This window comes from Strix uralensis, chromosome 2 (assembly GCF_047716275.1).
Source record: "Strix uralensis isolate ZFMK-TIS-50842 chromosome 2, bStrUra1, whole genome shotgun sequence".
In the NCBI taxonomy this organism is placed as follows: Eukaryota; Metazoa; Chordata; class Aves; order Strigiformes; family Strigidae; genus Strix; species Strix uralensis.
In genome coordinates this window covers 46,070,359-46,096,619 of record NC_133973.1, presented here as the reverse complement: position 1 = coordinate 46,096,619, position 26,261 = coordinate 46,070,359, and the positions used below count along the sequence as shown (strand labels likewise).

The following is a 26,261-nucleotide window of genomic DNA, read 5'->3' as shown; positions in this document are numbered from 1 at the left end:
TGTGAAACAGACAAAGACAACACACAAGGTTTTCTTCACTGGGAGAATAGTTTGTGGCTTACAGTACTCTATTAGAATGTGGGAGGCTGTGTTCATTTCCTTGTTCCTAAGGGAAGTTGATCTTGTATTTGCCATGTTCTGGCAAACTTCGGGATTTTTGTTTTGTGTGAGTGTGTGAAAGGTTTGTTTTATTTTTAACCCGTGTTCTTAAAGCAAGAACTGGAACTGTGTTGAGAGTGATTTATACTTCTGCATGCTGAAACACATGCATGTGTATTTTGCTTCTTCCTCATCTCCAAGTCTTTAATGATATTGTCTAAAGGAATGGCTTCAACAGAAGATATTAAGTGTCCTTTCTCCTGTATCCATGCTAGAATTATCTACAATCTGCTGGTTAAGACACTTTCCAGAGAGGCAAAAAATGTGGATTCAGCTTTTTCTTTTAATCAAACCCCTATCTTCTAACTGTAGTAGCTAGCTGGTTGGAAAACACTCCTGCTGCTTCTAGCAATGGCTTTGAATGAAAATACAATGCTGCTCCCATTTTACTTGAAGCTTAGTCTAGTAGGCTTGAGACTGTCTTCTAGAGAAGTCCATTTGGACTTTGGAGTGAGATGGGAGCCATGCCATTCATCTATGATATGATGGGGCCATTCCAGGTTGTTTGCTGAGGCAGCAGAGCAATTTTGCTGGCAAATGCAAGTGCCTAAATTTTCTGTCTGTCTGGGCATTTGTATTTAGACTCTAGACATCATCAGTCTTGGTTTTTTAAACCAAAGCATAAAAATCTTTATTTGTCAGAAAAAGAAGGCTGAGGCTACTGGACCTCATAACTATATATTCAGGAGAAGACCTGAATTCGAGTGACAAGAAGACTGCTTAGGAAATGTCATGGTAACTCCCCTCCATGGCAAAAATCACGCAATATGCACCTTTTCTACATGGAGCCTATGTAACAGGCTGCCATTTTTACATGGCAGTCTCCAGCTTGCAAGAAACTTGTGGTTTGGTTGTGAGCATTCTTGGGAGTGCTTTATGCTGTGACCGTAAGCTTGCAGTTGGAGATCGCAGCTACCCCTCCTCTCCAGCCTTGTAAAAAGGAACACAAAGCTACCAATTGTTGTCTCCTAATGTTGCAGTGGTTTTGTTTCCTTCAGGGATCTGTTGCAATAGCTGGTGCTGTTGTCCGTTGGCTGAGGGACAATCTTGGTATCGTTAAGACTGCACAGGAAGTTGGTGAGTATTCACAATTTGGAGCTGTTTAGTTTTTTAAGTTTTCTTTTCCAATGTCTTAATGTTGCTAATGTTGAATGAAGGCTAAAATATTCAAGTAAAGAAAAGCTGGAAGATGCATATATTTTGCTGTGTTTGAACAATTTGTTTTGCATCCATGAAAGCACTGTTTATTGATACATGTATTTTATACAGCATATCAATACAGTCTTTGAAACCGTTTGTCAGCTTTGTTCTATTGCAACTTGTACTTTTTAATAGTTTCCCTAGCAAGCAGATGTTCAGGAAGATACTATACTAACAGTGTAATTCCCCATTTCATACAATATTGAATTTTCCAGAGCCAAGAGTATTTTAAGTCTCTGTTACAGAAGCCAGAGCATATTTGATCCTAAACCTACATATTCATTCCTGTCATAAACATGAGAACCTGAGGCCCAAGATAGGCAACAGTTTATGTAGAAGGCTTCATTGAGTTAGGGGCCTCAGTTTGCAAAGCTGCCTCTTAAAGGAATTGTGAGCGATGGTAATTTGTTTTGGCTAAGAATAAGGTAGTCCTTTAGCATTTGGGTAGCTGATGTTTTCTGCTTGAGCTGAACTGAAGCAAGCTGGTTTGTGACATTATAGAAACTAGGAATATATCAAACTTTGCAAAAGGAGAAAATGTAGGAAGCACGCAAGTGTAACAGTTTGAAAGTGACTGATTTACTGAGATTTAGGATTAAAAAACAATTCATTACATATTTTTAATAATTTGATATCTTATTCAAGGGTGGGAAAATTTAGAATTCAAATTTTACATAAAACTTCAAAGATTAAGCAAAAACTTGAAATGTCAGTCTGTTTTTCTGTAAGAAAGCTTCGCAGATCATGCAGAAGAATATAAACTTCTGTCACGTGAATTAGCCAGCTGTTGAAACACTACAGTACCTCTTGGCTTCACAAGTTCGACTAGACCTTTGGAGGGTCTGAGTTTCAAGAAGTTTAATCTTGTCAGTGTTGTTAAAGTCATGTAGGACTTCATCATCTCTTCCTGTTTCCCTGAACATGCCCACCCTTCTCCCTTCACTCCTTTTTTAAGTGGAGTCTGTATGAAAGTACCATTTTAAAAAGACTTTTTGAATAAGTTTTCCTACTTCTTTTCTCTATTGATAGCTGTTCTGATCAATGCAAACAGAAGAAATTTAGAAAAGCAGAAAAAAAATACTTTCTTGTTAGAGGAAGGAGCTGCAAATTAGCATTACTTCTTTTGCAGTTCTAGATATTTTAATGTAATTTTTTAAATTACTAATATTTTAATATTTGGGAGTTCGGATATCCAAAGATATTACTTGGATATTAAGAAACTTCAGATTTCCTTGTAGCTGGCCTTGTGATTATATACGTAAGCTGAGAATTTAGACTCTAAATCCATTTGAATTAATGGGAATTTAGTTCTTAGCTCCCTTTGGTCTTGATCCAGTTTCACTTGCTTGCCTTGACTTAAATGCAAGTAAAGTGTGACTTTTTGGACTGCTTTGAAGGTTGTATTCTTTACCCACAGGACATCCTTTGAAAACTTCACAGAATCTAGGTCAGAATATTGAGTACACAATTTGGGGTTTTGGTTTTGATTTTTCATTTTACATTTCCTGCAACTCCCTATGCCCCATCTTCCATTCATGCTGTTGCAAATGGACAACTAGTTAACGAGGAGCAGAGTGCCAGAGTTAGTTGTATTTTCTAACTGTATGTGGATTGATTATTTTTGTAGCTACCTAACATATTCTGAATATTTTCCCTGTTTAGGTAATAACACCTTTAAGTGTCATATTTAAGTGTTGGTACAGTTGTGAAAAGCTAAGTGAAGTCTGTTTGTGTGTGTGCATTAGAAAAACTGGCCGCGGAAGCGGGGACTTCTTATGGCTGCTACTTTGTGCCAGCATTTTCAGGACTGTATGCACCATACTGGGAACCCAGTGCAAGGGGGTAAGGATCTGACTAAACACTGCATTTGCAGGGAGATTTAATGATTTTACAGATACTATCACTAGTCCTTCCAGGTATGTGAAATTGTTCTTTTTGTTCCTTTAATATGTCTGGATACATCATTCTCTGTGGTATCTTCAAGCAACTACTGTGTTTCTCTTTTATATTTAACCTGTTCAAAACAACAACTGCTAGTGGGAGAAGAAAGATTAGCTAGCTCTGCTACTCACCCTCCTCCCCTGCCACCCCTCCAAAAAAAGGGGGGCAGGGGGACAGGGGAATCATTTGGGCTAGGTTGTGCATTTTAGATGACAAGTACAAGATAGTGCTATCATCCTTGCCACTACGGGGCCCAGCTTTTTTTCTTCACTCATTTCTGGTTTTGAAAGGATTTTCATCTCACTAAAGAGAAAGAGGAGGTCTGCATACCTGTGAACTGTCGGGCAACAGAAGCAGAAAGTGGAAAATTTACTGCTTTGTTTTTTTGAGCTCAGTTTCTCATGGCTGCTGCATTCACTATCTCAAATGATACAGGCTACTTAATTATTCCTCCCTAGTTCTCCTCCCTCTCCTTCCCCTTGTGTCCAGCTTTCTTTCAAGTCTATTGAACACTCTTTTCTCCTCTCTTTCCTGGTTGTTAAGACTTAACTAGCTGGTACTAGTTAGAACTACTAGTTCAAACAATAACCTTCTATTTGTCTTTTCTGCTATTGTGAGCTTGTCTGCTGTTGCTGGAATCACAACATGCTATGGGAGTCATAGAAACTAACAAATTTAAATATAAAATAACTTTCCTAAAGTGAGAAAGGAAATCGTAAATAATATCTAGCTCCCAAGGTTTTGAGTATTTGCATCTTTAGAATTTAGATGCTTTTTGTACTTAAGGAAGGAAAAAAGTCTTTGAGTTAGATGATTTTGCACTTTTTCAGATCATAGTACTTAACTGTTTAACTGTTAAAAGCTGATCTTTGGAATGGCAACAGCTAAAAACGTCCTTTAATATCTTTTAACTTCCATGTATCCAGCACCAAATACAGCAGCATTTCTGTGTAGTATGCTACTATTCCTTAGATGTTGAAATAGAATAAAATTATGGTTATTTGCTCTGCAGTTCAGAGTACATTGACAGAATTCATCTTACTCATGGTTAGATGTAGCAGAATTTTCATATCCAAAAATCTCTGTGAAGGTGCAGATGCAACTAATGATCGGAAAGAGCTGAAAACAACTTCAAGCATTTAGAGCACAGCACTGACCCAGCTGGACTTTTCCTTAAGAACTGAAAGCACTAGAGAATCTATTAAGATTTTAGTGATAGGTGATATAATTTTTAAAAGAGAAATCAGCTTCAGCCATACATTGCCTTTTCTTAAAGGCATTTTCTTAAGGGAAGACTGGAATTTGTGTGTGTGTGTTCGTGTGTGCATGGGTGAATACACACCCATCTGCATGCAGACAAGCAATAAAATTTTAATATATGGCAGTTGTATTGACTGGACACTGAAAGCATGTTTGTCAGGAAAACAGGGATGAGAGAGTTTAGATGAACTAGAAAGAAGCCTTTCAATATTAAAAAGCAGTCCTCATACAATGGAACTGCATGAGCTTTGAGTTAGATGGCCTCGCTCTGAAGTAACGGTGTATGTCTGGTAAAAAGAAGTGTGTCCTAACTGGGTTTTCTTTTTCTCTTCAACAGTATTATCTGTGGCCTTACTCAGTTTACAAATAAAAAACACATTGCCTTTGCTGCACTAGAAGCTGTCTGCTTTCAAACACGAGAGGTAAAGGCAAATCGGGTCCTAAATTCATTGTAAATTAGTATGATAACAGGGACTGTAGCTCTTCAGGAAGAGAGAGGATTGGAAAGATTTAATGAAGATTAATCATATGGTTTATATTGTACTTGGGCTGCTGTTCTCTTTACGTGGCACTAATGTTGAAAAATGGTTCCTGTGGGTTTAGCTACAATGATGTGGTTGGGTGGTACATTATTTTGGAATTCTAATGCTACTTTTTATCAGCACTTAAAATAAGGTGAACATATTTTGTGAATATTTTGAGGAGCAGAAAAAAGACACATTCAAATGACAAGGCCAGTGCCATAACTAAAAAGTTGCATTTGTGTAGCAGACTACATTTTATATTGTCTACTGTGAGGGAGGTGGCTTGTTTTGCTTCCAGTACACAAGAACAAAAATGAGTTAAAAGCAAGACAGCAGCAAACATACTAGGGGAAATCTGGATTCACTTCCTGCCTGTTACATCTTGTATTGCCTTAGCTGGTATTCTGCAACAGCAAACCTAAATTCTCACATAAGACATGAATCCTCCAACCAAATCAAAGGGGTTGATATCAGTATTTTCTGAGCATTACTATATGCATCACCATCTACTATCATTTTACACTCCCTGTGTTCCACACAAATGCAGGAGAAAATGAAATCCTGATTTGGTTGCGTGTTTTTAAACTGCTGTTATTTAAACATATTGAGGTTTAAAATAACACCCAGCTAAAACTGTGTGAGAGGAGGAAAGCAGCTTGCTGTTTCTGTAGTGACAGAGTAAAAAGTACTCATGTGGAAAAAGCCAGAAATTTCACCCAGATGTCTGCTTTTGAAGCTGTGCTAACAGCCTCTGAGTCCTCAAAGTTGTGAGGAAGCTTGGAAGTAGCATAATATCTAATTCTGGTACTAGAAGTCAAGGTAAAGTTACAGGGAACTGAACTGATAGTCTAGTTTGTTGTCTGCTCTTCTCTTTCCTTGTGCCTCCTCTCATCCATTCCCCCTCATGTGACAACTCAACGAACTTTCCAGCAGAAAATTATCCCTCTTTTTGCTGGGCTATTTTTCCACTGGATTAATGACCTCAGCTGCCTCGCAGAGTGTAGAAAATGTCAGAACAAGAGACAGGGCATGTGGCTGGGAGCAGGAGAGAGAGGAATAAAGCTCTCAGATTGAGTGAGGGTGAAGTTAACTATTTGAACTGATCTAATACTTTCTCACTGTGCTTTTATCACAATGACAGGAGTGCCTGATCCACTCTCTGGACATGCTTAAATTAACAGATTAAGTCCTGGTGACACAGATAAAATATATGTACATTTTTCAGAGATACATTGTTAGTTCTGTCTCATCAGAAACAAAGTTCTTTTGTTTTAATTCCAGTTAAAATGGAAGTCTTTCGTATCTTTCAGGAAACCTTTCAAATTTCACGTTCGTTGGAGTTTTTACTTCTTTTATTATGCCATCCAATCCTTCTAAGTCTCTGTTCCTTGTTATCCAAAGTGCTGCTTTTCTTGTGCAGCTGGCACTTGCTACGTTTTCATCTTCCAGAGACCATAATGGAAAAATAAGTAATTGTTCACTTCTAAGAGTGTACAATGCTGTCATTAGACAAACCCTACATACTTGGATACCTTGCTCTTCATCCAGCCTCAGTACAAAAGAGGGAGAAGCAGCATGATCATGATTTGCTTTGTTCCTTCACCCCTTCCAGATTTCTAGAATACTTTCCATTTTTTTACTCTCCACTTGAGTGCATAGCATGATCCAACATGCTCTTGCACAGTGGTAGACAAAGCCAGAGCCTCCAACAGTATATACATAAAGCTGAGATTGAGGTACTGTGCTGAAATTCTGAATGGTAGAAAGGGCAGGTGAAATCAGTATAGACAAATGCAGAATGATACATGTGAAGGAAATAAGTAGTGGGGGCAGTACTAGTTTAGTACTGCCAGCAAACTTTGCTGCTGTGCTATGAATCCTCTTTTCCAGGTTATTACTGTATTGAACAGTGCAGGCCCATGGACAGATGCTGCCACCATGAAAATTGGCCTTCAATACATAGTTTTTACCACCTTAGAAACCTACAATTTTTTTGTTCTTTTTTAAACAGCATGTTGACTTTTCCCAGTAAGGATTGTATAACTGGGTACTTTGTGAATGACAGAACAGCACAGAACGCTGTTTTGTACTTTTTTGTGGTCTATGTTACTTTCTCATTTAAAGCTGAGAAAAGCACACCTTTTTTTTTATTCAAATAAATTGAAAAATTGCAAAGAGGAAATCATTCTGCACTAGTTAATGCCTAACTTTTGTCAACAAAAATTATGCACTAACCTTATAAAATGTCAATGAGACATTTAATTGACTGCTTTTACAAAACCCTAGAAAAACCCACTATTCTGCATTTAGTAGGTGCTTGTAGGATAATTCTGTGGTGTTACCAGTAGCTAAGGTTTGTCTTACATTTTCAGAAAATCCTCTAAAAAGTGTATCAGTAGGTATCAGTGAATTAAGTACTCCACTCAGTTAATTATCCCTTGCAAACACTTTAACACTTTTCACTTTTTCGGCTATCCCCTGTGCCCAAAAGAAGGAAACATAGTTTTATAAAACATTACACTAACAGTTTATTTTTGCAGTCTATCTTGTGTAATGTAAAATTCTCAATTTTCAACAACTAATTCAAAATATTTCAATAGGCTGCTTTTTCAAAACAGTTCAATGTTCAGCAGTTCCTGTTGAAGAGTCTTCCAGATTGCCAGTTCAAATGTTTTAATTTTTCAATTCTTTAATGCATCAAATTAGAGAAGTTATCTAAACAAACTGTAATCAGCTAAGGGACTCTATTTAGTATTACTTCTTCCTTTGTTAGCTTTGATAAATGTAGTTGTCATCAGCTCTTCTTCAAAATTCTTCTCAGACCATATAAGCAACACATAGGCTAGCTGTAGAGCATCAAAGGAAAAACATCTCCTACACTAGGATTTCTGTAATAAATGGAATGTGTTTGCTGTATATTAAACAAAACTGTATTGTCAGTACCTCTGTTTTGCCTCCTTGATCTATAGGGGAGGGGAATTATCTACCTAACACTCTTCAGCAAATGCTGAATTATCAGTATTTTACACTCAGAGGCTATGGATTTCTCTGCAATTAAATCACAACATATGTTACTCTTACTTAAGATTTTAGATGCCATGAACAAGGACTGTGGGATACCACTAAATCAGTTACAAGTAGATGGAGGAATGACCAATAACAAAGTCCTCATGCAACTCCAATCAGACATTCTTTGTATTCCAGTAGGTAAGATGAAATGATAACTTCTATTTTCTTTTTAAAGCTGAAAACAACATTGGTTTGTAATGGCTAGTGAGGGCAAATTGGATGGCTTGCTTTGTTGTTGCTGCTGGTCTTTTCCTACTGCTTGAGAATGTTTGGGGTTTTTTTCAGAAAAAGTTTTTAGATCTTGCATCCACTTTTGAGATATGCTTTCATAGAGAATCACTAACTTATTTCTTGTGTTGAAATATTACAGGACTATGATGGTATTGAACTTTAAAGTTGTTATATCAACTTCTAAACATCTAACAATTTTAAGTTGGTTAACGCTGTCTCGCAACATGTTGTCCCTGAGAATCTTGCTCAGAGATAAATCAGAACTTTGCAATTTTAGTGCTAATGTTTTGTTCTAGCATTTCAGCAAACAGCAAATACCCTTTTTTCTGTTCCCTTTGCCTGCACAAACCTTTGATTTCATTTACAGTGTAAAAGAAGACCCACAAAACACATTGTTCATTCTGTTTCCTCCCACAGCAGCAACGAAGAAGGGAATAGATGTTACAACAAAAGTGGGAATCTTGCAGCCAGTTTTCTTGGCATGCATAACACAAAATAAAATATAAGCCCAAATGGGGTTGTTCCTCTCTGAAGCAAATGAAAGGTTACAATATCATTACTCTGATCCAACAGTATTTTAGAAATGATCATATAACACTTCTTTCACAGAAGCCCCCTAGAATAATAAAAAGGAGTTTTAGCTTTTTAAGGATGTGTTTCAATACACTAAGGCTCTTTAAATACCTCACTTGAAACCTGGAGCCTTTCAGCGTCAGTGAAAAGGGTGCATCTTTCTGAAGACATGTTTTAACACCTGTAGCAGATCCCAAGTTGCTGAGTATTGTAAGCTATACATTAGCATTGTTAAGGATGCAGTGTGTCTCTGAGTAACATCAGGTGATTATGCATCTTCATCTATACTGAAGACTAATATTTGCTGCATGAATGTAATAATCTTGCCTAATATGCTGCTTCTAGAAAATCATTTAGAAAAGCATTGTGTTGTCTCTTATTCATAAATATGAGACACTTCAGTGGAAAGTTTTTAACTCTAGAGATGTTATAGCTTACCTTTGATAATACATACTACACAAGGGTCATACAATCAGTGCAGGTACATAATTAGCGGATGAAAGGATATGATCCATAAAATCAGATTTTAAAGGATCCTCTGCCTGAAGCAGAGAAGCAGGCAGTTCTAGAGTTAATGAAACAGATTTGCCATTGACATCTTGGGGTCGGGATGGTCTTCTACAGCATCTATGGAAGGCAAACCATCTAGTAAGTACAAGTGTGTAGCCTCTTTTAAGATGCCTTTTCTAAATATAAATGTAATAATACAATATCTAGAGCATGGGAACAAGACTGATAACTTAGCCAGTGATCACTGCTTTGAGAAGGGAGGGAGAAGACAAAAAATTGGATATTATTAACAGGAGTACTCTAAGGAAATGGATGGTTAGGATCAGCAGCTCTGCACATGGTATGAAAATGGGCAATTGCATGATTCCATCCTGAAGGAAATAGTGATCGGAGGTATTTCAAAGACTTGGATGACTCAGGCGAAATTAGCCTCATAACCACGTGAATGGCAATAAAATGTGATTTGCAGTTGGTAAACTTAAAGGAAGCATATAGCAGTTGTAGAAAATATGTATCATTCTAGATATATATGTAAATATTTAGTTCTGATGTCATCAAGGTGACTTTCATTAAAAATCATCATGGTCTTCTCTGTGATTTACTTCAGTAAAGCCATCAATGCCTGAAACAACAGCTCTAGGAGCTGCTATGGCAGCAGGAGCTGCAGAAGGAGTTGGAATTTGGAGTCTGAACCCTGGAGATTTGACAGCGGTGACATGTGAACGATTTGAACCACAGATCAACCCAGAGGGTAAAACCCTTTCATATAGCTAAGAAGATGCAAAAAATATTTTGTGTCCAACAGATCAGATTTTTTCTTTGTTGCAGTCTAACACTGATATAAAATCAGCTATATATGAATATCCTCACAAACGCTGAAGGTCATCTTTGTAGTGTTTGGTTTAGAGAAAAGTGCATTTCACTTGCTGTTTTGTCCATTTATTGACTAGTAAGATTGGAAAATGGTTAAAACAGCATTAAGTCCACAGGAGAATGTGTTGGGTTTTTTTCTTTCTTTTTTAAAAGAAGCTTGGCACCAGGCATTGCAGTTAGTAGCTTTTGATTTATAGCAAGTAAAATCAAAGAATTCTTGAAAGGTTTTCACTGAGAAAGATGTCTCCTAAAGCTCCTGTGCATTTGTGAGTTTTCACAGTTGTAGAAAGGACAGACTTATGTGAGACTGACTTTGGCTTTAAAAAGTATACATTGGTCATTGGTTTTTAGCTAACTATCTTTTTCATCAGTTCTTAAGTGCTTCTAGAGATGGAAAGCATGCACTTGACATAATTAATCCATGTGCAAGACAAATGCATTTTTGTCTTTTAAATTATTAATTTTTGGTACAGATTTTTGTCTTACCATTTTGATTATAACTGTATGCTGTAATCCCTACTTCAGGGCAGTATTTTCAACCCTGAAGGGCTTCTACGTGAATAACAATTGCTTCATTTTGTCCTACTTGTAAATCTTATTGGTAAACATGCAGAAAATTGGTTTTAAGGTTTATTTCTCCTTACTGTACATAACTGTAGGGTTTGGGGTTGTTTTGTTTCAGTTTGTGGGTTGATTTTTTTGTAGTCAAAACAGCATTTTATAATACTTGTTCTGTGCAAACTATACTGGGCAAAAGAGTAGAAAGCTAATATCGTAGTCAGTCTTTGCTTCTTAAATACTTGTAGTTGTATTCATATGCATTGAGAGGCTTTTCTGTTTGCTGATTTCTCAATTTCAGAAAGTGAATTTCGCTATGCCAGATGGAAGAAAGCTGTGATGAAATCTATGGGCTGGGAGACATCTGAAGCTCCTTCAAATGGTAAAACAGAAATTAATGCAGGTCAAGTATTGCTAATTAGCCAGTTAGCCTAGGTAGTTAATCTTGAGTTTGGTGACCTTTTTTGTTCACACCATCTCTGATCTATTCCAATGATTCAAAAATTATTACTTATAACCACTGTGGAAACAAAGCAGGAAAATAGATAGGTCTTCATCTTGAAAGGAGGGCACAAGCAATATCTTGTAAGGCTCTAAAAACAGAGGACATGAAATCGAGACTAACTGCAGGTTTTGCAGAGTGGCATTGGTTTACAAAAGAAAAAAATCTTACCTAGAAGAAGAGATACAGCACAATTCTCAGACAGTGTAGGGATTTCATAAACTTTCTTACACTATAATCTCATGTTGCAAAAGAAAAAAGTTTCATCTTGTGATTTTTCTTGCTATATCTTGCCTTTATTATTTGCTGTATAGGGAGGAGCGATTGATAGCCACATCAAAATCTGTTTGACCTGTGAGGGCTAAGACCAAGAAGTTATCATGAAGTGAAGAATTGCATAGACCTATTGTTCACACAAAGAGAATATACAAACACTTTTGAGGGACTGAACAAGTTCTTTCATTTAAAGTAGAGGGCTTTTCCATCTGTCAGGTTTGAATTAAATAAAACCTGCAGTGTTCTGTGATCTGTAATTTGAATTTATATTTCAGCACTAATTCAGGATAGGTTTTTAGTCCTGAATCATCGTACAATACATCATTTATGGGGTTTATCTTCATTTCATTTTCCTTTCGTTGGAAAAACTATTAGAATGAAAAGTATTAAGTAAAGAATCCTCAAAATGTAAACTCCCCCTACAGTCCACAGTTGCAGCCCTCAAGCTGCATGAAGTCTCTTACTTTATTCTTGAAAGCTAAAGCTAAAATTTTCCTTTTACCATCCCATATGTTGGTTTAAGTATTTTATTTAACACCATGGTTATACAAAGAATTCTGTGAAGGCTATTTGGAAGGGAAATAGGAAACTTAGCATGAGTAACAAGAGTCACTTCAGTGTTGTCTATTATGATTTCGTAGTCTTACATCTAAACTCTCTGTTATGTATCCTAAAATCCCAAGTGCCTGATGTGTATCTTACTTCTATATTTCCTTTTGAAGGATAGAAAATTCTGCCTTGCAGAAAATAAAACTAGATCTTGTTCTTCAGCTCCTGTGACAACAGATACGTTTATCAAAACTTACCCTCAGTGATTATGTTTAACACTGGGGGGAGAAATGTTATTTTCCTTAGTTCTTGCTTTGAACCTTTGTTTTCTGCCTGCCAGGAGCATTTAAGATTGAAGAATACTAGAAATGGGCTCAACCTAGATAGTACTAACAGTGCAACTTGGATTTGAGCTCTTATATTGAGAGCCTGATTTGAACTGTTGTGGGGGTTATGCATAATCCTTTTTAGTTTTTCTCCAAATGTAACTACATTTGTTACTTTTTGCTGTTCGTATGATTTTTAACACATTTATTGCAATTTATATATATATTTCTCTTTTGATTTGCTTGACTGGAAACACCCTCCTCTGGATGACATCAGGTGACACTAGTATCTTCTGTAGTCTGCCTTTGGGTTTTTTTATTATGAGTAGCATGATAATGTTAATCGGAGCAAAGTACGTCTCAGGTTAGTTACTATTTGAACTAGATCACTTTAAAATCTATCTACACTAGTTTGTATGTTGGGTTTTTTTGTATTCCATCTGTTTATTTTTAGCAAAAATGACTGATGCTTTTTGTTGTTCATGCACACGAGTGTTTGAGGGTGTGAATTAGGTATATGGTACCTGAGGGAACCAAGTTAATGCCATCTCAAATTCATCCTCATGTGCCATGAAATTCATAGCTGTTAGGTGCACATGAAACCTTGAATTCTCCCTTCCCTTTGTCTAGCTATGCAGACTGTACACGGTTTATAAAATGCATATATGTTGGAACAGCCTAGCAATTTTGCATTGCCTGCATTACAATGTGCACTGCAGTTAGAATAAGGTTCCATCCTTTATCCTGTATTTCTTCTCAACATTTAAAATGATTTTGAGGATCTTGTTTAAATAAAGCAAAGACTTTTCTTGTTCCTGAAAGGCTTCATGCACCCCTTGCATTTTTCTGGTCCCCTCGGAACTATTTGTATGGTTAGAAATCTTCATCTACTAAATCTCTAGAGTATTCTTTTTGTACTTTGCTTTTGATGGATAAGTGAATTCATTTTGTGTAAAGAGAAGAGACCCTAAAAGGCCTATCTTCAAAATGGGGGAAAGGGACTGTGTGCATATGCAATGAAGATGCATCTTCAACCTATTAATATATGTTTTATTTTAAAAGAAAGTTCTTAATATGGATGACGGTGTTAGTTACTTATGCCAGAAGTAAGACATTTCATTAAGATATTCTTATGGTAAGAAAAATAAGTCTGTATGGTGATGTCATTTGTTCTTTGTTGTTGTGTTTCATAATTTCATTCCAGAGAAAATATTTTACAGTATAGCCATTGTTGCTGCTTATTAAGCTTTTTGGGAGTGGGTGTTTAGTTTTCTTTCTTTGTTTTGCTTTTGGCGGGATGGGCAGGGGGATGTTAATTAAATAGACAATTGAGGGCTCTAGCATGCTCCTGTGATGATGTGTTTGTATTTTGTTTCTGCTCATTCAGCCTGAATTAACTCAATTGTAATTTTCCTTGCATGGAAGAGACTGTCTGAGCTTGTAGGAGAGTTAAAATCAAACTAAGCAAATCCTAGGCAAAAATCAAACTGAACAAATGGATTGATAGTGATTTACTAACTCTGGAACGTATCTGTGAATAAGAACAATCTTGATTATAAAAAATAAAATAAAACCAGCTGTGAATAAGTGGGTAAATTTTTAACAAGCTGAACTAAGCAACTTAAATATTCATTCCAGGTCAGGTTCTTCACCACATGGAGGATACCTAAAATAATATGAAGATCAATGTTAAGTGGGCAGATAAGCAACTTAAATTCTGGGTTTATTTCTTTTTAAAAACAACTAATCAGTAACCTGCATATAAATATCTAAATTTGCACTGCTGGAACTCATAAAAAAAAAACGTATTTTTTTCTCCCTTCTCTAAGCTTGTCAGTCCCTTTCTGACCCACAAGTGGAAAACATACTCATCTCAACTCACTCTGGCCTTCAGAACCCATTGTCATCCTTGTTTTCAGATAACAGTAACTATTGATAAAGTTATATATATTATACATACTGTATATAGAGTTACTATATATACACATATAATTACTTGATGTACCAATATAGTGGTATATTATTTACATGGTATAAGCCTGGGGACAGGAGAAGTTGCAAGAAATTTCCAGCTCTTATTTGTTTTTAAAATGATGATGTCTAAATAGGAATAGCATCAGTGATGATATGTACAGGTTGTAGTTTTGCTCAGCTGTGTGTTAGGGTAGACCATGATGTGTAGAATTTGTGTTGCTAATTGGAGCAGGGTTGCTTCCCCCTTAGACATTTACTCTGGTAAATATCCTTTTGCTTTTAAAAGTTGCAACTAGCTGACTAGACTTTCCTTCTAATTCAGTACAGGAACTCCATTAATTCATTTGTTATATTTTATCTTTTAATGAAACACTGGAACTCCAGCACAGTCATCAGTATAGTAGGTTTGAGGATTGAATCTACTGAGGATTGAATTCATCCTTCATGTGCTGAAACAGCAGTAAGTCTTGCATGGCAACAGTGCTGTTGTTGAACATGTCTCTGTAGGGCAGGGCCGTGATTTTACAACTACTAAAATGCGAAGGAAAAATCTGCTGTGGCAGAATAGAGAACACTAACGTGGCAAAAAAAATTTACGGAACTGCTAAACTAACTGCCTTTTCATGCAGCACCTGATGACTGAAGGACAATGCTGTATTTCATCATATAATTTCAAAATTTCATCAAATCAGGTCAATTACTTGTACCTTATTCTATGATCTTCATTCTTCTCTTCCCCTAAGGGCCAATATTTTGTTCTATTTCACTACTGAAGCAAGTCGTATGTAGCAACTGGAGTCCTTATGCTAAGATTCTGTTAAGTTTTAACGGAGTTAAATCCAGTTGGAGGCCGGTCACGAGTGGTGTCCCCCAGGGCTCGGTTTTGGGGCCACTCTTGTTTAACATCTTTATTGATGATCTAGACGAAGGGATCGAATGCACCCTCAGTAAGTTTGCAGACGACACCAAGCTGGGTGGGAGTGTTGATCTGCTCGAGGGTAGGGAGGCTCTGCAGAGAGACCTGGACAGGCTGGAGCGATGGGCTAAGGCCAACTGTATGAGGTTCAATAAGGCCAAATGCTGGGTGCTGCACTTGGGCCACAACAACCCCCAGCAACGCTACAGGCTTGGGGAGGAGTGGCTGGAGAGCTGCCAGTCAGAGAGGGACATGGGGGTGTTGATTGACAGCCGGCTGAACATGAGCCAGCAGTGTGCCCAGGTGGCCAAGAAGGCCAATGGTACCCTGCTTGTATCAGCAATAGCGTGGCCAGCAGGGACAGGGAAGTGATCTTACCCCTGTACTCGGCACTGGTGAGGCCACACCTCAATTACTGTGTTCATTTTTGGGCCCCTCACTACAAAAAGGACATTGAATGACTCGAGCGTGTCCAGAGAAGGGCAACGAAGCTGGTGAAGGGCCTGGAGCACATGTCGTACGAGGAGCGGCTGAGGGAACTGGGGTTGTTTAGTCTGGAGAAGAGGAGGCTGAGGGGAGACCTCATTGCCCTCTACAGCTACCTGAAAGGAGGTTGCAGAGAGATGGGGATGAGTCTCTTTAACCAAGTAACAAGCGATAGGACAAGAGGGAATGGCCTCAAGTTGCGCCAGGGAAGGTTTAGACTAGATGTCAGGAAGTATTTCTTTACAGAACGGGTTATTAGGCAGTGGAATGGATTGCCCAGGGAGGTGGTAGAGTCCCCATCCTGGAGGTGTTTAAGGGTAGAGTTGACATAGCTCTGAGAGATATGGTGTAAATGGGAACTGGCAGTGTTAGGTCAATGGTTGGACTAGATGATCTTCAAGGTCCTTTCCAACCTAGTTGATTCTGTGATTCTGTGATTCTGTTTTTTACACGAGTTTTGGAAGTGGACATCTGAGAGATTTCAACATACGCTGTAGCTGTACTTTTTGGGGGGAGTTAACTGAAAGTGGTACTATATTTTACTAGACTCAAATTTAAAGAAATGCCTTTGCATGCTTAAATTCGCACCTCTAAGGTATAAGTGTGGATTGGCTATATACAGGATCTTATGTGACGTCTGGGGTATAAAGTTCTTTGACTTTATTCTCACAAAATAAAGTGTCAGTGCTGGTGGTAATACTATATTCTTCCTGCTTAAATACTCTTCAGGAGTTTTTTCTAAGATTCTATTTGTCCTTTTTAATTTCTTGTGATAGTTACTGCCAAATTGCATACCAGTTTACATATAGGGATCACTATGCAGTTCTGCAAGTTAGTTGCAATAATATTACCCAAATTTCTGAAAGCTGAGCTCATATTTGGAGAAAAATAAGCTTAGAGTATCTTCCTTCAATTCTTCTACTTGTTAAAAATTTACCCGTCTGAATAGTGTGGTCTCTTCTCCTACTGTACGCACATCCCACACAGTGAAGTGCTGGCTTATCTTGTGTTGCTGGTTATACTGAATTCCTCTTACAGCTCGGCTGTGTTATAGAGTGTTATTAAAGTTTTAGAGTAAATTCAATGTTGCTAATGCACGTTCTTTCTTGTTTAAGGTACTGGTAAATGAGACTACTTAGTGGACTCTCTGGATGCAGCTGATTGTTTTGTTTTGTTGCCTGAAGAGATTCCACCACCAATGTGATTATACTACTTGTGTGACTAAATCCATTCATGAATCCATCTGTTGCCAGTCTCTGAGTAACCTCCCAGTGGTACACTGAAACTTAAGTCTTCAGCCCTTCATTACTCTGCTCCCTTCCCCATCAACTCCAACTGCACTGCAGGCCTTTGCATGGAGTATCTCACATCATCCTCTAAAACTTCACAAGCCCTAGATTTGTTTGAGAAAGTTGGTATAACAAAGCTGTGCAACTTCCGAGGTAATGTCAAATGTTTAGCTATCCTTTTCAGGGTCTGGTACTTTATACAACACACTGCAGAAGGTTAATGATGCACTACAGAACTTTGTAAACATCTTACAATTCTTCCAGCTGCTGTGAATTACCTTTTGTATGTCTGTGGTTGCCAAAAATGTCTTACTGTAGGGGCCACTGGTCTGAAACACCTCCAGTGGTACAAACCTTTCAGGCACTAGCTCAAAATGTATTATCAGTAGCTCACGTTGCCAGTGTTTGGCAATAGTCCACAGAGTACTGTTGAAATGATCAGTTACAAAGTTAAAAAAGTTTGATTTGGCTTCTGGCCTATATAGTCAGTTTGCCCATTATAAGTACTTAAGACACTAAGTCCTATGGCTGTACCTTTAAAGAGATAGGAGTGAAAGAGATAGGTGTTTTGGTTAAGGCTATGTTTCATGGTTTTGTGCTTTTGTGTTAGTTTGGAAAGATAAATTTGATACAGCATGCTATTAACAGGGCAACTTCTTGCTGCTCAGCAACTGGTAACTCTTAAACTGCTCTGTACAATGCACTTTTCTTGACCAGTACTTCATATATTCTGTCATCCTGCTTAAGGATATTTTAGTGACTATTTGTTGAACTTTTGAAAGTTGAAGCTAACTTAGTTTTCCTTAAAGAGGGTCCACTTCAAGTTAAGCATCAGTGCTTTAGTTCTTGATCTCATTTAGTATATCTCAGGGACCAAAATCTCCCTTTCAGTTTCCACATCCATAGTTTTAACAGCAAGTTGTTGCAAAACATGCTGGGACAACCCAAAACCCTGGCTTGGAAGAATAACCACTTGGCACCTGAGACAGGCCACTGGAATTCACAGGCAGCATGCGTGACAACTGAGTTGCATCCACTTTGAAACCTTTTGTCCTCCACAGGTAAAGGAGCGAGGCAGCAATCTGATCAGCTTTCCTGTTTGTACCAACAGCATGACAAACACCAGCCTTATTGGTTAGGTCAGAGAAAATATGTTCTTGTATAGTGTTATTAGATCAGTATAGAATGATAGCGAGGTTAAATGTGGGAACAACATGGAGAATTTCAAAGGTGTGTTTAACTGCACTAGGAGTTAAAGGGAGCATTTTTTTTGTGTGTGTTTATTCTTAAAGATTTTTGTTTTTAGAAAAAGTCTCTAACAAAGTTTGATTTTCTTTGTTAGACTGATTTAGTTTTTAAAAAGATGTTAAATATGTGTGTCTGAAGCAACGGATTGCACAGAAGTTCAGGTCTGTATTTAATATCTTGCATATTAATTGCCTTTTTATTATCAAGTGCAATGACCTTTGAAAATGTGACTTTTAGTTAATAAGTTAGAGAAGGAATATTTTTCATTCTGTGGTTGCATGTATAAATTAAACAGAAGGGATTTTTGTGCACAGGTTAAAATATAACAGCATCATTCAAATTCCGTATCTCCTGTGTATACTGAAATGTGAGGTGTGACAACTAAAATTTCTGGGTTTTCCAGTTTGTACTGGAGGAGTGAAGAGAGAGTGAAAACTGAACACTAACCCATAGGAAAATCCTTATACTCCTTACCTTTACTTGGAGCTGTTGCTGATCCCACCTTACCCCAGGGAACAGGAGTAACAGCCGCCTTTGGAGCACACAGGGCAAGGGCAGCACACACCTCAAGCACTGGACTTCTGAGTATGATTTATTGCCAAAAACACTGAAGCACTGAACCTGGGAACGATTAATGTTGAAGTGTTGCCTTTGCCAAAGAGGGCGGGGGGGAAGGGTAGCACATAGGAAGTAGGAGAGGGAATTTTTGCTGCTTTTCTGATTTATCTTTTACTGGGAAACACAATTCCTGTTACTTTTTCACTGAGTAAAAATAATTATTTTCAATTGCTGTTGCAAATATTTTTTAAGAATTTCACACCACTGTTAACTTTCTACCAACATAGTTGAAATATATTGTAAACTGCGTGTTGGGGGGGAGGGGACAAACTGTTGAAAGTTAGCTTTTTGTGAAGCTGTGATTTATTTTTTTCTATAAATTACCAGATTTATAAATTCTTACTTGAGAAATGCATTAACTTGGTATTAAAATACCATAAATAAATTGATTTAAGCTGTCAAGTTTATTCTTGCACGTTATCTTTCAGACACATTTTCATTAATGTTTTTTACATGAGACGTTAGTATAAGCTGATGCATATTAAACAACAGAGCACCTTCTTTAAGTATCACAGACACATGCTTTAGCTTGCTCAGATGTATGGATCAAATACCTGCAGTGCTGTGTTCTGCTTTTCAGTGATGTATTCAGTTTCAAGGACTGGATTAGAAATTACATTTTCTCAAGTCCCTCCATATTCAGGAAAAAGCAGGAAGACACAAGTAAAACAACAAAAAGGAACACTGTTGTAATTCAGGTTTGATCTGAAGGTCTCAAACAACATTGCTTGGTGAGGCCAGCAGGCCAAATGGTTTTTGCTCTTATATTATGGTCTGGTAGTTGCTACAGGTTAAAAAGCCATTATGAGTTGGGGGAAGAAATGTTAATGGAATAGAAAACATTTCTGGGGGCACTAGCTGGGAGCGTAAGGTATTTCCATTATTTTAAGAAAGAAGCATGGGCAGGGGTGTATGTGGACGGTACAAGTATGGAGTGTGCCTGCCAGGTTCTTGTTTGTTCTGTCCCTGTGTAGCTCCCAGTTGTATTCTACACATCCAGCACTGCATAATTATACCAGGGATTTAACCTTTGTCTATAGTCTTTACAAAGTCTTTAGTCCTCTGTATCGAAATCAGTTGTGTGAGTTAGAAACAGTCCCACCCCACCCCCCCCCAAAAAAAGGCATTTTAATATCAGCACAGAAACCTTAGGTAACATGTTATTATTACTCAATATGAGACTTCTCCCTCTGCTCGTGAGTGTCTTCCTTTCACACAGCAAAATTACAGCCTTGCCCTTGGCTGCGCTGCACAAGAGCATATTCAAATTTCATGGTTCATCAAGCTGGAGTATTATGAGAACTTTATTAATGTAATTAGTACCACAAATTTATATGTATAAAAATTTTTGTTCAACAAAAGCTAATACAACATCTAGTCTATTACTGGAACTCTGTACAAACAAGCTTCTTAATATCCGTATCAGCACCCAAGCTATAATCTTTCCGTCTAAAGAAACTTGGATCTGTAGCTGTGGGAGTGCCGTCCCATTACAAGCTGTAGCACAGGCCCAGTATGATTTATTTTTTTATCTTGTTGTAATACTTGACTGGCATTTATGGAAGTTGTACTCATAAGTCCTGGAGATAAGGGCAGGCAAATGAGTAGCAGCCCTTTAAAGCTCGGAAATGGCACAAGAACATTGCTGGAATGACTTTCCTGTGCTGTCCAGAGGGACCTCGACAGGCTGGAGCAATGGTCTGACAGGAACATCATGAAATTTGACAAGGGAAGTGCCAAGTTCTGCCCCTGGGAGGAAGAGCCCCATGCACTGCGACATGCTGGGGGCCAACCTGCTGCGAAGCAGCTTTGCAGAAAAGGTCCTGGGGCTCCTGGTGGGCACCAAGTTGAACATGAGGCGGCAATTGCAACAAAGGTGACCAGCGGCACCCTGGGCTGCATCAGGCAGGGCAAGGGAGGTGATCCTTCCTCTCTTGTCAGCCCTGGTGAGACACGTCTGGAGAGCTGGGTCCAGCTCTGGGATCAGCAGTACGAGAGAGACACAGGCCACAAAGATGGTTAAAGGGTTGGAGCATCTGTCATAGGAGAAGCTGAGACATCTGGGACTACTCAGCTTGGAGGAAGCTCAGATACAAATACCTGATGCAGGGAGTAAAGACTGTGGAGCCAGACCCTTCTCAGTGGTGCCCAGTGACAGGATGAGGGGCAATGGGCCCAAACAAACACGACCACTTCCATTCAAACAAAAACTATTTTTTATTCTGAGGGTGGTCACACACAGGAGCAGGTTGCTCAGAAAAGTGGTGGAGTCTCCACCCTTCCAGATACTCAAAACGTGATGGGACATGGCCCTGCTCTCACTGACCCTGCTCTCAGCAGGGGGTTGGGCCAGGCAATCAGAGGTGCCCCCCTGCCTTGGCCAGTCTGTGAGCCTGTGATTAGGTCAGCCACAGCTTGTCTCCAGCACAGGCTGAAGGCTTGAGCCAGCTAATAATAATGATCAGGGAAAAAGAAATGCTAGTTTATTTGGACAAAACCAGTTCACTGTGTATGAATCAGTTTTCACCCACTGCTGTATTTCAATGTTATTCAATGGACATTATTACTGTGTTACCTTCTCTACGTATTTGCTTTGGAAGAGTCGGCCCTATTGTGCAGGGTTATTATCTTGTTTTAGTTTGGAGAGAGAATCTTTTAAGCAGTTGCAGTGGGAGTTTAAGTAGAATGACTGTTTATCAAATTCCTGATTGCTTTAGTCTAATACCCTATTTTTCATAGGGAATTACACCATCAAGTGCTTCAAAGCAGCCCAAAAGGCAAGCATGGGATGGTATCATACTTCCAGAGAGACCACGGTTAAATTGTAGTTAGCAAAACCTAAAAATGTGGGTTCCTTAAATTTTTGTAATGGGAAGACATCAGTTTGGGAGTCATTTCTTTTTGTCTGTGGTGTTTTTTCTTTAAATCCATGGGCTGCTGGTCTGGGAGTTTCTTCTCTGACTGTCCTTGAAAGCACATTCCCTTCAGTTGGAAGGATCTCCTGCATCATTACTTTTCAGTTCTGCAGGGATGGAGCACTCCGAGAACTGAAGATCCCGCAGCTCTTATCTTCCTGATCGCCTGATACGCTTCCTGGGTCTTGTGCAACCAGAAAAGAGCTTGCAGACAGGACAGCATTGGTGATCAGTTGTCACTGTCTAGAACAAGCATTTTGCCTCCCACATCTAAAACTGTTGGAGTTGTCTTCTGTTTGTTTTGGCAACAGGATGAGTTAGTCAGCGTGCTCAACAGCACCTACATTTCCTATGCTACTTCATAAACAGCTTCAGGAGTTTAGAGTATATCACTTCAGCTGCTTATATTTTTTCTAAGTTTTCTGACTACATCAGTCCTATCCATCTTTCTTCAATGTGTTGTCCTGCAGGTGAACAGATTACTGAAAACTTGCCATAGAGTGAGCCTACAACTGTTTGATACAGGGGAACTCAAGATTCATGAATTGTTTGTCGTTGGCTTTTATGAGCACAGAAATCCCTTCTGTGTTACTACTCCATGTCCAACAACAGGATTCAGCTTATAGTTGAGAGGATGCATAACACAAATATTAATGTGTGTCCCCCCCCACATGATGTTTCAGTATCAACATCACTTTCTTCCACAAATACTAAAGACGAGCGCTGCTCCACTGGAAGGAAGGTTACTTGAAAAACTGTATAAATGGCTTCAATCTCTGCTTATAACTAGAATCTAACTCCAAGTCTTTGGTGGACCGTAGTTTCTGGAAAAGAATGTGCCAGTGCTGCTTGTTAACCTTGATTTTTCAGGGAGAATTGATTCTTCAGTTGTTCAGTTCTGAAGAACTGACTCTTCAGCAGAAGAAACTGCTTTTTACAAGGAGAAAAGCTTCTAGAGCTCTCACACTACAAATGCTGCAGACATCAGATATTCTTCAAGTTTTTGTTTTTGTTTTAAGGGAGAAAGGGAAAAGGGGGTATAGTGACCTATCTGGAACATGCAAGAACCCTGTCTTCATCATGAAGCGAAATGCAAGATGATAACTTTAATATTGTTCTCTAAATAACAATTGTTGTGTCTCAGTTAAACTTCAAGATGCATATTATTAAGTCTCTTTAAGACACACACACACACCCCGGAAATAGGTTTGTATTACCAATGTAAGCTATTCTTATTTGGACTCTTCTTCAACAAGGTGAAAACCATGTCATGTGCAACATGATGCTTCTGTTCTGTGACCCTCTAATAACAAATTGTACCTTACCTTGATTTGGGTTTCAGCTCACTGATGAACTTCTGACTCAAGAGTTGTCATGGGCTGTCATACCCAGCAATAGATTTCAGATCATGTGATCATTTCTTTGATTGATACCAGTCTTCTTATTTCACTGCTGATACTAAGCCGACAAACAAGCATATACAATGCAAGGTTTGTCAAACTTCTAAACGTTAAGTAATATTAAGTAAAATTCATATTTATTAATTAATTAAGACATATTAGAATAGTGCTGAAAGATTTTATTTGCCTATAACCTACTTGAAGTAGGTTATTTGTTTATTCATGAGTACGTGAAGTACCGAATCCCTGTTGATGTGCAAATGAGGCATGTTGTATATTGGAAGATGCAAGTACGGTTTTATTATTTGGTGTGTGAGATAAGCACTTAGGAAAGGTAGAAAAAAACATACCAGAATTTTTGGTGGTTCAGAGCCCAGTGTAACGCAGTAGTAGATCAGTGTAGCAAGAAACAGGATGGTTAAAGGTCATAACAGTAGGATTATACTGGTTTACAGACTATCCTTGAACATCTGAAATTGTTGGAAGATTTTGTTATAGCTTCATTCAAAAAAAAGGAATCAGTTATTCCCACTTGCCTTTCAAAGTAGCATCTGTTGAAGCTATCACAGCAGCATTTGGCACAGTATTCTCAAAATGAAAATGTTGAAATTGTAATTTAAATATTTATGCAAAAACATGAGTCACAACTGTACTACCTTACAATAGAAGCAAAGATAACATCAGCATAAGAGCAGTTCATTGATACACTGTACATCAGTACTGCCAAACTAGTTTGCAGTAAATGTGTAGCAGTAAACACATATGAGGAAAGACAGCAAGCTCTTTCACAAGAAAATAAAAAAACAAGAGGTGTGGTAGTTCCTGTTTACAGAAATTCCCCTGAGACTGTTAATGTTACAGATTTTTCACTCAAAAGTCATGAAATTTCAGTACCAAGGTTACACACAGACCTAACAGTCCATATCCACAAAAGAGCCATTAAAGTATAATTAGGTAATTTCTTTATGTCTATGGATATTTGATCTTGGACGCTGCCTAGACTTTGAAATCAACTGATGTTCCACACTGAAGAAAATGGATGTAGGTAAGATCCATGTCTCTTGTTTTATTTTGAAGTTAGAGGTTTTGTAGTGTGTAAAACATGGGTTCTCATTGGGATGCTTGAAATTACACTGAGCTACAACCTTTGCACAGGCATCTGCAAGACACATCTCTCTCATGCTCTGGCCCTGAAAAAAATGCAAACATACCCATTCAGAAGGCTGCTAACAGTTGCTGGTTTATTATTGGGGTTTTGCTTGTCTAGTCCATTCCTTTGAGTCTGGACTCGGTGTTGGTAAAAGCATTCCCATTTCAGAACAGGAACAGAAGCTAGGGTTTCTCCATCTGTCCCCTCACTCTGCTTCTGTAGTGAGATAACGTCTGACAGTCTTAGGGCATATGTAATCATGCATCTAGATGCCAGGCAGCATCATACTTCACAGATACTCTTTTCAGAGCATATACTCCTTATTCACCTTTATAGAGCTAATCCTTCCTCTTGCAAGTTGACAGGTAGCCATGTAGCTACAGTCCAAAAGAAACACTATACAGAAGGATGATCGAAATAAGAGTTGCACTGAAGTCCACACACTGGGTGTTTGTTGGGATTCGGGGTAGTATCTTACAGGGTTTCTTATGGATCTGGCTCACATCATGACAAGAACAGAGTACTGCTTCTGGAAAACGGCATTTAGGAGAGGAAAAGAAAGTATTTGATGCACTGTATACTTGCATTTGTATAAATTCAAATACTCCCTCTCCATCTCAACTTCAGTGCTGAAGTCAGGCCCGCACTGTAACCCTTTGCCAACACAGCTGTGCCACCCGTGGGTATAAGGATACTTTGCTTGGCTGATATCTTAGCGCCCACATACATCTGAAATAGTGGAAATGCTGTGCTTTTACTTTTTTTGCAAACATAGCCTTGGCATCTTGGACTTGAACTAAACCAGGCTGTTATCAGAGCAATTTTAAATAGCTCGTTTTTCAGGCCAAGTCACATAATGATTCTAATTTAAACAAAGCAGAATAAATATAGTCTATTCAGTCGTAATCTTCAATGAAGACAAACTTTTAAAGAATATGAGAAAGGAATTAATGGTAAGAGTTTTTAAAAAGCCCTTAGGTGATGGTATCACTTCATTTGCATATGTGCGCAGGTAAGATCAATTGATTCCTCCAGTCCCCTTTGTTCCTTAGATCACCTTTGCTAGCAGTCCATATAGTGGAAATTTTCCAAAGAACAAAAAGCCAAATTTGTCACCACTGTCATTTTCCTACCAGAGCAGATGTTAAGGAAATGTGGTCCTCAAATAAAACTCCTATTTGATCAGCCAAGTAACTAGACATTGCCCTATGCATGGGACTCATTATTTAAACAAGGCATGTTTTGTACTGAAAAGCCATTTGTACAGGTATTTATTATGTTGTTTATTATGTTCATTTTCAACGAGCATACATTTGTTTTGCTTCTTTGATATTTTCATCATTTACTAGTGCCACCTATGTTAGCATTAAGTTATTACCACAAGTGACTTGAGAGAAAATTGTAAATGATTATGTAGTTTATAAACAACTGCAATATAAAAAAACTTCTATATGATTATGGTAAGTTCTGCTTTAAGTCTGAAGCTTTTGATTGATTAAAAGTTTAAAGCATAAATTGTTTTTCTTAACAAAGTACCAGAGAATTGTGTTAGCTTTCTTAACCACATTTTGCCTTTGCTGAAAAGCATCAGCTGTTCATAATTTTTAAAGAGGCACTTGTTGGCTGCATTAATTTCTCAGGAAAGCTAATATAATTTATAATTAAAGGTGCTCAGTTGGCAGTATGACAAACAGAAGCCCTTTGTTTATCCACA

General features: G+C 38.2%; 1 protein-coding gene across 4 annotated transcripts in view; it reads left to right on the top strand.

The window, feature by feature from the left end:
• The window catches only part of GK (glycerol kinase), a 38,563-nt gene extending 19,079 nt beyond the window's left edge, over positions 1-19,484 (top strand). For 2 of the 4 annotated variants that reach the window (XM_074858586.1, XM_074858585.1), the window contains 8 exons: positions 1,158-1,236; positions 3,105-3,201; positions 4,898-4,982; positions 8,171-8,291; positions 10,075-10,218; positions 11,200-11,280; positions 12,829-12,915; positions 17,043-19,484. In XM_074858586.1, the coding sequence (XP_074714687.1) occupies positions 1,158-1,236; positions 3,105-3,201; positions 4,898-4,982; positions 8,171-8,291; positions 10,075-10,218; positions 11,200-11,280; positions 12,829-12,915; positions 17,043-17,056 (708 nt within the window). In that variant the 3' untranslated portion in view covers positions 17,057-19,484. Of the gene's footprint in view, positions 1-1,157; positions 1,237-3,104; positions 3,202-4,897; positions 4,983-8,170; positions 8,292-10,074; positions 10,219-11,199; positions 11,281-12,828; positions 12,921-17,042 lie in introns of those variants that run through there. The other 2 variants (XM_074858588.1, XM_074858587.1) reach the window with 2 other exon arrangements.
• Positions 19,485-26,261: the final 6,777 nt, after the last annotated feature.